Here is a 14,152-nt window from a genome sequence, read left to right on the forward strand (position 1 = left end):
GACGGAGGAAGGAAGAGCTACAAAGAAGCTCATTAAGAATGACAGGTAAATGAAATCCTTCTACTCATCAATTAAAGTGACACTGCCTAGAGCTGCTGTCACCCCCACAAGTGAGTTAAGAGACTGCTCAGTGCAAATTAGCCACCTCCCCACAAAAGACTGTACTGAATATAGAGAGTATCTTTATATTGCTATATCAGCCAAGGTTAAGCTCAGCCTTCATTTAATAAATGTGCTCAATAACTCACCCTGCTGGATATGCGACGAGACCAGTTTTGGGGTCACAGGCTAATCCTCTGCCTCCTGACACGGTTATGCCCAACACTTTCTCCAAGGTCACCTAATACAAAAGGAAAAAAAAGAAGTCACAAAGCATCATAAGCTGCAGTCAAAGATAAATGCGTACATGGCTTATCATAGCACTGAGAAAGGGAAGAGATCAACAAGAATCCCCCGTCACTCATGTGACAGCCAATGGAGCAGGCTGCCACCCCTGAGTATCCAGAGGGAGCCTGAAGCTAGAAGAGCAGGGGTCACAAACCCAAACATGATCAGTCCAGTCAAGCAGCTGCTGCTTGAAATGTCTGAATTTTTCCAGACAATGAGCTCAGCTTTAAAAAGACAGAACTGGCAAAAGCTACTTGGAGGATGTAAGAACCCATCATCAGGCCTTCATCCCTTTACAGTGAACTGGGAGTAATCTGTAATCATTCTCATGTGTCTTTGCTTTTCCAAACTGCCGCTAGCAATAAACCCAAAACAGGCAAAGGAAGGATCTTTCTGCAAGGCCTATAGACTAGCTGTTCCAGCAGTTCCTAATAATACTTTAAAGCTTTGGGATTCCCAGAGGCTCTGCTTGTACCTGAGGCTCAGGCAATCCACACAACCAACCTATGGCATGGATTACACAGTACAGAATCCAAGATCCTGCTAGCTTTTTCCTACCTTAACTGTTAGACCAATATTTCAAGTGTTTTCAAGTTGGCAACCCCTTTTCCTCAAAGTCAAACTTCCCAAAGTTCTTACAATTTTTATTCTGACTTCTAGAGTAAATATAGCGATGATAAGATGACATAATACAACTACCAATCTATATGACCTCATAGACTTGGAAAGGTTCTGTCACCCTGAAGTTATTTTGGAAATCTTGTTTCCTTCATTTAAGGTGTAAAAAGTGTTTAATGTTTTACAACCCACTTCACCCCAAATGACTTTCCTGACCCATGCCTCTTCAGAGGTCACAAAGCACACACTGAGAACTACTGCAGGAGACCATCCAACCTAAGAAAAAGGACCAAATGTTCTTGTTTTTTTTTTTGTTTTTTTTTAAGGAAACATAATGCTTGTCAAAGAAAACTGATGCCAGATTAAAAGGCTAGGCTCCTAGTCAATGGCATGAGACATTCTAGGAAACCATGCCCCTAAACTTCAGCCTACGTTCAGCCCTTGGGATCTCCTGATTAAGGCACAAAACCATTTCCTCTTTCCTTTGTATAGTTTGTGCAGTATGGTTTTAGTTATTACATGTTGCATGCATGTGCCTTCTCCAGCACCACAATCTCTGCCAACTCATATTTTTATTGGGTCACGTTGTCTTCTGGTTTTAATTACCATACTTCTAGTTATATTTTGTTACACATTCATAAGCCTTCAGGCATAGGCACTGCATACGAGGATATTACCATAATTATTACTATTATCATTAATGGATGTCTTGGAGACCAACATCTTGTGTTTATGCAAACAACCTGGGACAAAGGCAGAGATGGGACAGGCCTTACCACAGATCCAAAAGAGTCCTCCCTAGCATGAAAAAATGTGGTCTCCATCTGCTTGGTTCACTGCTCAGGTAGCTAAAGAGTATGCCAGGAGTAGCAGTGTGTTTTGGGATGCAACTATCTCCCGTTAGGAGTCAGGCCAAGACACATCCCCTACCCTGAAACAGGCAGAATTTCAAACATTTCTGCCTTGTATTGGCTCCGGACCAGTGACATGAAGGTTAGAAGACTTCATATATCCCAATCTCTGGAGACACTCCATCCCCATTCTTTTTCCTTTAATAACATAGCCCAGAAGTCTTAACCCAGTATGAGGGAACATAAAATTGTCCCTTTCCTCTTGCATAATGAATCTCTTTGGAAATGTGGTTTCTACAAAACTGGATCCGATATTTTTGTTTGGTTTTTTTAATATGAGAGCATGCTATTAAAAATGCATCTCTAGACCCACTAGCAAAGCAGGGAAATAGCTTTGTTTCAATTCAGTATTCCCTTTAAAAAAAGGAAAAGAAAAGAAAAAACTTCTATTCTGACCAGGATTGTTACAGCTACTTCAAAGCATTTAACAACTTACTATTAAAAAGTAATTATAAATGGACATAATCACAGACACACACACACACACACTCAGACACACAAGCACAAACTCTTCTAGAGGTAGAATCAAAGTTGGAATCTCCAGCTCTCTGCCCTCAACCTTACAGGGGTTAAGACTATGTTCTCAGGCCAAGAGAAGATGGCTGACACATGACATGAGTCACTCAAGTGATCCCGCTGTGGCCTTGTCCATGTTATACCTGTTGTGATAACAGAATCAATGTCACCTCAATGCAGGTGTAGCCCTGACTGGCTTTAACGACACAGTTTCCCAAATATTGCTATATAAAATTATCTGCTATTGGCTACATTCCCACTGAAGAAGCCAGGGGGCACCTTGCTACAGTTCCACAGGGGCAAGTTCAAGTCTTGCTCCAGACCCCAGTCAAAGGCCACGATCAGCTGTTCCAGTTTTAAATGAGCACCTGGAATTTGGGCTGAGTTGTCAGCTGTCCAACTGCCTTGTGTGCTGCTAGACAGTAAAACCCACGTGCCTTCACCAGGCTAGCCCAAAGGAGCTGCTAGACTTGGGCAGATCTTTTATCTGAATATTCACATATAAATAATATTCTTTAATAAACTATGTCCAGTTTCTTAGAAGGGCATTACAAAGGATGCTTCCACCACTAACTTAAGGAAAAGTGACCTAAAAGAGTTAATCAAAGGACCTATTCTGTCCTCATTAACTCTTGCTGTGCTGTACACACATATCACCAACACAGCCTATAGCAGTAGTGTTCATCTCTCCCCACAGATCTGGCAGTTTGGTGGCAGAGCCTTGGCAATTCATGCTGCCAGCACCCCCCAGGGCACAGGACCTGGTCTGGCCTACAGACATCTCCACCAAGCTCTGTCTGACAGTAGTACAACATAACTGCAAGTGTAAAAATGCTTGGAAGTAGCAAACACTGCCTCTGTCCTTCCACCCGCAGTCAGTAGGTAGTTCAGACAAAGATATGGCTTAGTCCTTGGGTTCATGACAGCGTTTTCCTACCACTGAACATCTTTGACTGTCAGCAAATGATATGCTCTGCTTCACCTCTACCTTTACAGACAGGCAATTACTGCTGAAGATACTGTTGGTGTTTTTACCCTCATGTTTTGATCTAGTGCTACTAAAAGAATATTCCCATGAAGAATGATCTCAATTTTCAAAGACTCAAAACTGAACTATACATAGATATACATACACACATACACACTAGCTGAAATTTGCAAAACATTTACAATCAAATTTTTATTACAAAAGTATTTCTTTAAATACAGAATTTTTAGTTATCCTTTGACCAAATACTTTAATGGAATCAAAACTTCTCACCCTCAAAAAGGCTACAGAAAGCTGTCCATGTGTAAACACTGGCTTAGGAATATAAATACATATTTTATCAAAAGTCTGACCTTGTGACATGTTTATAGTCATAGAATAAGGGGGCCCTTGTACACATGACTAAGGGCCCTTGTACACGTGAAGAAGTTGTTCCTTTTAAGAATTTCATTGCCCTTTTTAACAATTTAATTGCATAAAAGCGTACACATTTGGCAGCATATTTTAATTAAATTTCATAACAGTATACACACTCAGCGGCATAATTTGATTTAAATGACTTTATGTAGCAAACTAAAACACATCCTATGCATTTTAGTTCGTTACATGAATTACAGTGATAGCTCTCACATGTACAAGGGCCCTATCTGGAGAAGGGGGTGGGGACGGTGCACAGGGCTCTGGAAACCCAGGCATGCTTGGGGAAGCTCAGGCTTGGCAGGCTTCCTGCATCCTGTGCACTGTCCCTGCCACCTTCTCTGGCTGCCAGCACACCCACTGTCCTCCTGCCCCCTTCCCAGGGCAGCCAGCCCGTTCTCAGGGTGTCCCAGGCAGCAGGAAGGTGGCAGGACAGTGCACAGGGTGCTGGAAACCCGCCAAGCCTGAGCTTCCAGCGCCCCATGCGCCATTGGATCTGGCCGGTGCTGCCAGTGACCTGGGGCTGCACCCGTGCAGCTACCACCCCGCCCAGGCCACCCCAAGGGGCACCACCACTGCAAAGAGAAGCAATGGGCCCCTCTGCAGCTCAGGGGTTGCACAACCCGGTGGCAGCTCGTGCAGGCAGACTGAGGAAAAAAAACAAAAACAAAGAAGTAGGGAGGGGCCTGATAATTTTTTTTCTCCCAGAGCCTGCCTGCATCTCCCACAGCTGGGGAGTGAGCTGCCAGAGGGTCACGCATCCCCTGAGCTGCAGGGGACCCTGATGCTTCCCTCCACAGTGGCAGTACCCCCCAGGCAGCACCCACCTGCTGACACTGTGCCCAGGTGGTCCCTGGGGGCACCACCACTGCAGAAAGAAGCACCGGGGGCCCCCTGCAGCTCAGGGCCCACCAGCAGCTCACCCCCCTGCCCATGGGAGAGGCAGTCAGGCTCCAGGGCCAGGGAGAAAAAGAAAAAAAAAGGATCAGGCCCCTGACTGCTTCCTCCCCCCTCCAGTGGAGCCTGCCTGCTCCACAGAGGGGGGCCCCTGGTGCTTCACTCTAGCTCTGACTTGCCTACATATCTGTTTGAAGTGCCTCAGGATCTTCTATAATAACAACACACTTATTCTGTCTGTCCAGAGCACTCCGATTGGTTGTTTCAGTAAGCATTGTGATTGACTCCTGATACAACCAGAGTGCTCTGAATAGACAGAATAAGCCTATTATTATTATAATAGATATATACATATAAAGTTTCTTCTCCCCTTGCCCCTTTTTTCAGATCCAAAGCTGCTCACACAGACAATGCTGTCCCACTTTTGAGACTAGGACTTGGAGTCCTGCCTTGCCATAGGATCTCGCTGAATAACCACAGGCTCAGATTCTGCTCAGCCATAACTATTCTTCTTCAGAACTGCTTACTGTATCTATGAGATTTTGTTTGTTTAATGAGATCCTACAGCAAGGGTAGGATGGCACTGTGCCCAAACCAAAAAAGGAAGCCAACAAGCACTTGTCTCTGAATCCTAATCTGACATGAATGGGAGAGCATAGCAAACATTAAGACAGAAGAGCCCCAGGGCCTAGTCAGTCTGCATGAAGGACTGGAAGCATGGTCTCTATTTTACTAATTGATCAAGTTAATATCCCTTTTTATACCCACAGTCAGCCTTCAGACACACAGATACCTTCTTGTACTTTCTTATCAGGTAACTGGATATTTAACTGCCATCATCTGAGCATGCAAATAATTGCTAAGATCAAGTCTACCATTAAATGTGCCCCCAAATTACCACTGCAGAAAGGAGGCTGGATTTTAGGATATTCCACATTCATTATTTCATGCCTTGTATTATATTTATACTTCTTGAGATCCTTGGCTGAAAGTGCCAAAGTGCTTGACCAGTGTTATTGAACATTGCCGTACATTGTGGACAACATCGCCAAAATTCTTACAGAGTTTAGGTCACATTACACCCATGTTACATATCACTACTCTCTTTGTGTCCCTGAGGTCAATGCTTTCAAATTAATGTTCCTAAAACAAGGCACTTAACTTTAAGTCCACATTCAGACATCTAAGCAGGCCAGACTTCACAGGTACCAAATTTCTCTCCCATGCAAGGAGTTGCAGGTGCACTTCTATTGAATCACTGGGCCCTAAGGTTACTTAGTTATTCCAGCAAGGTCACACTATGAAGACCAACACAGCACCTGCCTCAATGCTGACATGGTAACATTACAAGGAAGTTCAAGTTGTGAGAACCTACTGACAGATCAACACAAAAAGGAAGATCCCGTTACTGTGCTTTCATAGCCGATACTCTCACCACACTGCTGCCAACAGCCACAGATTTCCTGGCTCCCTGCACTAGAAGGCAGACACATTGCAAAAAGCATCACACCCTAGAAAGGCACAGAGCTGCATGACCAAGTGATGTCAAAAGTTCTCTCCAGAATTTTTCTCTGGGTTACTACTGAATTACTGATAAACACTTGTTTTACTGGCACTCAGTCAGCTGCCCTGAACAGGAAGAGCAATCAAAAACAAGAAGTGACACCCGCTGCTCCCAGCTCCCTCAGAAAGAAACTTTACCACTGGTTCAGATTCTCTCCGATTTTTAGAGAAGTTGAACACCACCAGCCACTGGCAACTGTTTCTTTATTTGAGAGGTAGGACAAAAGTAACTGGTGAGCATCACCTAGACCTCCCTGCTCCCCATACACATATATCAACTTTATTCCACATGGGATCCTGTTCCTCTATGCAAGAACAGCCTGAAAGAGTCTCACAACACCCCCTCTTGGTCCATTTAATGTAGCAATATCTATGGTTAGACACATGGGAGTCATACATTGTGCCCTGGTTTGTTTGGACAACATCAGCCCTTGGCAGAGAATCATGCTACAGCCCTCCAAATATATATAGTGTTTCGCCAATGCAATAAATAATGCTATGAAGATAGGCCCCAAAAGGAAGCAATCAAGCCAATGTGATAGTGCAGTACAATTTGGGTTAGCAATATTGAGTTGGGGGTGAGAACCACGGCAGCCATGCCATGCTACTAAACCCCTACCTCCATCCTAGCCTGGTAGGAACTCTGTTACTCTTGTCCCATAGCTCACCCAACAGGAGAGATGTACAGCATGGCTTCACTGTCCAAGTTCCCTGGAAAATATAGAACCCTTGTCTACAATTAGTCAAGTGACCCATTTTTGGTAGCTGGCATTCCCATCCTGGTTCTAGCTGTAGGTTGAACAAGGACTTGTATGTTTCTACAATACCAGACAGAAATACTATAGCAACACAGTAAGTTTGCCACATCTCTCATCCTAACACAAAACAAGGAATTTTCTCCCTCCTTTGCTCACACAAACATGCATGTATGCACATGCACATGTACATGTACACAGACTAGGGCAGAAAACTGCACTTTCTGGTTTTTGCTGCTTTCCACACCTTCCCCAGGGACAAAGGAGCTAAACATTCCCCACAAAAGTAGTCCCAAGTGCAGAAATAAAGACCTAGAGGACCTCAGAAGACAGAGAGGACCTCTCCAACATCCATGCTCTTGGAAACTGTTCCCAGGACAGGAATGTACTATACGCAAGCATAACTACAGCACTACAACCACCTATTCCTACAGCTACAGCAACCAGGTACTTTCAGCAGACTGTAGCTTGGGACGGCCATTCCTGACAAGGACAGTACCCATCCTACATTTTAATCCTGCCTGGAGAGCAATCAAGAGTTCTCCCATCTGCAGCCTGACATCAGTAAGAACTACAACAGCTCTAAGGCTTTGTCCAACTTAGAAGTTTACCCAAATGGCTACTCCAGAATAATTCTCCAGTAGTTATTTCAGCTTACCCCCATCTGAATGCTTATTCTGGAAAATGAACTTCCACATACGAATCTGTTCTGAGAAAAATACTCAATCTGGAATTTTTGAGAAATTTCCCAAGCAAGACAAGATCTTGCATAAAAAACCAAAAAATCCTTCTGTAGGCCAAAGGTATAATGCAGTCAACATTCATCCAGACAACATCCATCACTGGTAATATATCATTCACTTGCATAAGGCATTCCCCTTTATTTGGTTACATTAGCATTCCCCTTCATCTTTCCCTCCTGAATGTGGGTAGATTTATTAATGTATAGGCAAAGGCACAGTCGTGTGAGAGAAGGCAGCCCAGAAAGTCCATTGTGGTTAGTGACCAGGGAAGGAGTTTGGTCACTGCATTTTGAAGAGACTAGATCATCTTCAATAACACCACTATAGTTATCAAATAACCAGTTACAGATTTTGTCTGAAGAACCACTATGTAATAATGTCGTCTTCTTTCTTAAAAAATGCTTTTAAAGGACAGATGATAAGCATCGCTGTATCCTCACTCAGCCATGCAGAAGCCCCAGTAGTGCAGGAAACTCCAAGGAGGAGGGCGCTATTTCATGAGACTTTCAGTTCTCCTGGCTGTCCCTTGCATTCTCTCGCCGTGGGTTCAGAAACTCTTGAAAGTTCTGAATTTAATTTTGGGTGCCCCAACACAAATCTGGGGCTTTACAGTGCCTCCAAACTTAAGTCAGAGGTTTTTTAACATGGATAGCAGATGAGAAATCAAGACTAAAACTTGGGTGAGAGCCAATTAACTGTGCAGAGCAGGCATACCCACTGTAATAAGACAAAGGTCATGCTATTGCACACTGAGGTCTAAATAAAGCTATATCTTTGTCATGTGTTAACAGTGTCAGCACATAAGGATATACAGGCAAAAACAGGCTGAGATTCTGGAGAAAAGCTAAACCCAAATGGGGAGTATCAAATGTTAAAATTAACCCCATATCAGGCAAACACCTCTTCCACTGCCTTCCAGCCCACCCGCAGAAAAAGTGCACCGACTGCCATAAGCATGTTTAATTATCAGGGTCCAGGGCACATGACACAGGCTGTAATCTACTGTCTGAACACTCCGTCTGATTTGTTACTGCTGCAAAATAACAAAAACTCAAAGCATAACATTTAGCTCCGCTGTGCTTTGTTTGGCACATGAAACACAGAACACTAATTGCAGTACACTGTTTTACTTAAAGGGCTGTCAGCGTTTTCACTGTAAAGCTCTCATTTCTGGGGTTTATAGCACAGCTGTGAAGCATTCACTTCAGGCTGAAGCATAAGTTGGAAGATTTGGCCTTGGAACAGTTTCTTCTGTTAGTTTGGATTTTTTTTTTTATTTAGGCTTCGGGTTTTGTTTTTGACATGAAAATTTTGCTTTGGTGGGGGGAAGAATTAACTGGGGAGCTATTTCAGAGATAAAGTACAAAACAAACAAACATCACTATTCTAATTGACTGCCTCCTATTCCAATCCCCTTTTTGATGTTTTCTAATTTAACCAGCTTCAAAGTGTGTCTGTGTGTGCGCGCACATAACCATGAGAACACATGTGTACATACACAGTTTATCAAGTTAAAGGCTTTGGTGTCTTCTCCCTCATCTATGATTTAACCTGTTTTTCTCCCTCTTACCTCAGTGCTAGTGAAATGTGCTGGCTTGACAGGTCTGGAGATTGACAATTTACACCCATGAAAGGAACAGCATCAGGACAAGCTCCCACACAAAGGCCTTGCTGACACACTTCAGGCCTGACTCAGAGAGATCAATCTCTGCAGTCCAATTCATTACTTGGTCCTTTGTCATTTTTGCCCATTCACACCAGGGCTAAGGACAGAAGTTGCACATAAACCGGTATAAGTCATCAGAAACTGGTTTAAACCTGTAACAGAAGTTCAATGCACATAAACCAGTTTCAAAATGGCTGAAACTGGTTTAAGATAAACCTGGCTGAATGTACTATCATACTTAACTGATTCAGATCAAACCAGTTTTTGAAACTTCTGTCCCAGACCCCTTCTCAGTTCAAGTTCAGTCAGTCCCCCAGCATCCCAGTATGCTTTCCAGCCCTGGGCTGGGCTGTCTGCTCTGACAGAGAAGGCTTGGGGGGGGGGGAAGAGGGAGGAAGGCAAGGACTTTCCCCCCAACCCCAGGCAAACCCTGCTGGAGTCCAGAGCCAGAGAGTGGGGTGGGGAGGGGGAGGGGAAGAGGGGTTAAGCCCCTCTTCTCCCAAGTACAGAGCTGCCCTGCCCTGCCCAACTTACTGCTGGCTGCAACTGTGGACTACAGATCCCTGAGGTACCTGGAAGCTGGAGGAGGAAATAATGAGTGAGCCTGCAGAGTCCTACTGCTGTGATTCTGGACTGCAAATCCCACAGACCACAGAGGCAGCAGGAAGAGGAAAGAAAGCAAACACACAGCCCACGCTGGCTACGTCAGAGCTGTGCTCTAGCACCCCCAGCTTTTGGCCTGAGCCACTGCAGGTATGTGCCTGCATTTCTTGAATCAAAAGTGAAGGTCTGTCCAGTTGTTACTCAGCTTAATCTCTGCAGTTTAGATTAACCTGCAAAGACTGAATCAATTCAGCCTCAGGCTTCTGTCTGTACTTAGCCAAGTTGTCTTAACTGGGTTCTCCGTGGTCACTGACCCTCTAGGAGTCGCACAAAGGCCAAACTTCTTTTACATATACATCACACAGACCAGTAGCAAGTTTTTAGGCAGTTCCAGCTTGCACTCAGTTTGAACTGGCATCTGGGAAACTGAAGGATCTAAATCCCATCTCTAACCATCCCCATATTTTGCTTCCTCTCACAGGAGAAATAATAACCATTTTTTAAAATGTGCAAGAAGCCAAGTTTTTGACCTCTCTGACCAGTAACGGCTGATCACAAGGTCAGTTTGGTTACCAAAATTCTGTCAAGGGTCTTTCTATTTTTAAAAATGATGGGAGACATGCTCCCATAGCACAATTACATGACTGACACGTTGGAATCACTGTGGCAAAGGCTGAAATAAAGTTGCCTGAAGGTCTGAATCATCATGATGTACAAAACCATTACAATACAACTCTTGTAAAAAAAAGCCAAGAGTGGGGGGTTGGGTGGGCTTCTAATGGAAATGCTGACAGAGTCTTAGCTCTAATGGCTCTGCCAGGTACCACTACAATGTGTGTGGGTGAGCGCATACATTATACATGACATGTACAGCCTAGAGAGTAGAGAACAGGACAGAGAGAGAGAGAGAGAGAGCGGTAGAGGGAAGGAAATGTGAGCAATGTTGGGTCCCTGCAGATTTGCTTTCTAAAAGTGCAGGCACACAGCCTCTCGCCTGCTCTCCTCTTTCCAGCCTCCCCACACACTGTGTTAGCTGTTTCAGTCCAATTCCAGCTGTCAGGACTGCATTCCTGACCCGCCAGCCCCAGCTGTCTGGCGCTATGCTGCTGAATCCACACTTTCCTTCTCCAAGATGCACCTGGAGTAAAACAATTCCAGAAAGCCCAGAAATACAGTCTCACAGCCCTTGGGGAGTGGGAAGGGACCAGGAGATTTAGTTAAAAGCACTCTGCCAGCAACCAGAAAGGAGGTTTAGAACAGGTAACAGCGAGCAGCTACTGGTACACCATTGCTCTGTGATGGAAGATTAATTCCCCACTGGTTTCTATAACATGGCCTAGCTCAGGGCTATCCAGCCTCTGGGCAGCCAGGGGCTGCATGCAGGTTGGGATGCAGACTTAGGAACCACACCCACAAACACCCTCCCCCTTGCCACATGTGCAGCCATGTGCACAGCACCCCCCCTCCCTTCCTGGTCATGCTGCTATGTTGGAGCCTGTGGGCCAGATGTTCACATCTATCTGTCTACATATGGCCCACAAGTGGTCAGGTCAGTTGGTCAGCCCTAGCCTAGCTGTCATTACATCACAGCCTACGGATCCTGGTTTCTTCACCTAATACTAGGCATACCACTCCCCCACCCCCAATTCCTCCTTCTTCCCACTCCTGCCACACTAAACACTCAAGATTTAATTTCCCTTTGAATATTGTATTTGCCCTTCCTTGTCCTGTCAATTTTTATGGACAGAGCAAAGAAGACAAACTGCCTCCCATTCCTCTCCTCCACACCAAGCCTCTGGTCTGGACCTCAGACTCTCCTGGCATTTTTCAGGGTTTTCCACTGGCCCTCAAAATCTTAGAGGCTTTCAGATCTGCAGCTGAAAAAAAAGGCAACATCAAACAGACTAATGGCTCAGCTACACCCACAATTATCCCCAGCTCTTCCATGTGTAAGCAGCCTGCAAAGGAGGAAGAAAGAAAAAGATGGATCCTGTTTAAACAGACAGCCAAAAAGCCAGTTCTTGAGACCCAGGGTTTTCCAGAGCCACTTACTGACAGGGAATGTGTCATTTCTCCAATTAAAAAAAACGGTTCGGGGCTAGAGGGGCAATGTTTTATTTTCATATGGCAATAGGATGAGGGCAAATCTACATCTCTAGTTTTTCCAATTTTCTGCTGAATGCAAATATACTGGACCATCATCTATTCAACAGATCTGTTCATCTCCCCACAGAGCAAAAGTGACTCGTGCTGGTGACAACTACTCTTTCTTTGGAGCCAGAGATGGTGCTGAAGTTCGGAGAGCAATTTATATGAAGGAAAGGGACAAATAAGTACTTTCAATGTCCCCTCCACTCTCCCATCTTCTAGTCCAAGAACCCACATTCTAACAACTGAGAACCCAGGAGTCTCTTCTCCTGAAGGTAGCTCAGGGCTGCTGAAGACCTGTTGGCTTCAAATCCAACTAGTAGGGCCAAAAATAGGCAGAGAAAGTGTTGAGGCACAGAATGAAATGGAAGCAAGAAAGATTCCCCTGGGTCATGTTTAGGCTGTTCACACAGGGCTCTGGAATCAATCAGGAACAAAAGGTTCAGCAATTGTAAGGGGTTATTGTTCAGCATCATTAATCATAATTTCCTGGGAAGGAAAGGCTCTTTCCAGTCACTTTCCTCTGCTCCCTACAAAAGAAAGCACTCAAAAAGTGAGGACCAGAAGGCACTGAACTTTATCTGGGTGAGTAGGGCAAGGTTAAGCAAGGATCTCCCAAAGGAGCTGGCCTCACCCCAACCCAAGGCCTGGCCACATCCCAAGAAGAGATGGTCACCTGATACAGAGTCAGCAACTGTTACAAACACAGGCATCTACTGTAGGCTACAATAACAACAGATTTGCATCATTTGTGACAAATGAAAAGTTAAAAAAGGTTTACGTGGCACCAACTGGTTATGCCTACTTGGTAATCAAAGTACACAGATCACTTCCAGACCGTGCCTTGCTGAACTCTGAACAATACAGGCTGCCAACTAAACAAGAAAGCTACAAGGGCACCTGGGAAAGAGCCTGCAGAAAGCCTTCATGACTACTGACCCAGAAAGCTGCCAAAACAACCTATCCCATAGCAACAGTAGTAGTATGTACATGTCCAAGGAGGCAGGGGGAGGAGACCAGCTGAGATGCTCCAAAGCAAAACCACAGAAAGAAAATGCTAGCTCTTTAAAAACACAAGAGCCAGACTGATATTCCATGCTATCCCTCTACCACAGTGGTCTCCAAAGTGGGGTGTGCAAGACAATCTGTTGGGGTGCAGGAAGAAAATATTGGAACTTCTATTTATATTTATTTTTTATCTAAAAAAAATAAGAAAGAAATTAAGCTTTATTAATAATATTTAATACACGGATTGACACTGGCACCCTCACTCAGTCTGTATGTGAGACGGTCACGTATCACATATGGTACACGAGGTATCCTGAGGGAAGAGTGGGAGTTCCACAACACAGAGGGGTTGACAGTGGTGCCCTCAGTGGCACCCCCAATAGATATACACATATTGGGGGGGTGTGCTCAAAAATTTTACACTGATAGAGGTGCGCGATCAAAAAAGTTTGGAGACCACTGCTCTACCACACCCAAAATTGCCATATTTTAGGCATGAAAAGACCCATATGATATTTACCAGGAATCAGTTTCAGAGCAAACTCTTCTCTGCTCAGTCAGACCAGACCTGCTCCTCTGCAATCACAGGCGAACAGCTCGGACTGGGCAGGGAAAAGCCCTGCTTCCCCAATTCGGCGAGACCTGTGACTTGGGTCTGGCTGGGCAGGGAAAGTGGGGAGATCACACTGCTCCTCTTCCTGCACCATCAAGAGAGGAACAAGGGGTGACGTGCACTTTTCCTAGTTAAGTGGTTGTGCCACATCACAGCAGAACTGGTCTGCTTCATTTAGCAGTATCTATTTCTAGCCCAAGAGCCCATCTCTTACAACTAATACAATGCTCCAGCCTCTAACACTTTCACTTGCCTAGGACTGAACATCATCTTTGCTCTAGCCAGTGTAATTTTGATGGAGAAAATGCAGAGCTGTATC

At 44.7% G+C, this 14,152-nt stretch overlaps 1 protein-coding gene across 2 annotated transcripts in view; it reads right to left on the reverse strand.

Annotated features, from left to right (window-relative positions):
• MAPKBP1 (mitogen-activated protein kinase binding protein 1) overlaps positions 1-14,152 on the reverse strand; it is a 131,317-nt gene that overhangs the window by 83,517 nt on the left and 33,648 nt on the right. For both annotated transcript variants that reach the window (XM_090033365.1, XM_090033364.1), the window contains exon 3: positions 249-340. In XM_090033365.1, the coding sequence (XP_089889491.1) occupies positions 249-340 (92 nt within the window). The remainder of the gene's footprint in view (positions 1-248; positions 341-14,152) is intronic.

Source organism: Crocodylus siamensis, chromosome 2, assembly GCF_052110815.1.
Source record: "Crocodylus siamensis isolate JL-2025a chromosome 2, ASM5211081v1, whole genome shotgun sequence".
Classification (NCBI taxonomy): Eukaryota; Metazoa; Chordata; order Crocodylia; family Crocodylidae; genus Crocodylus; species Crocodylus siamensis.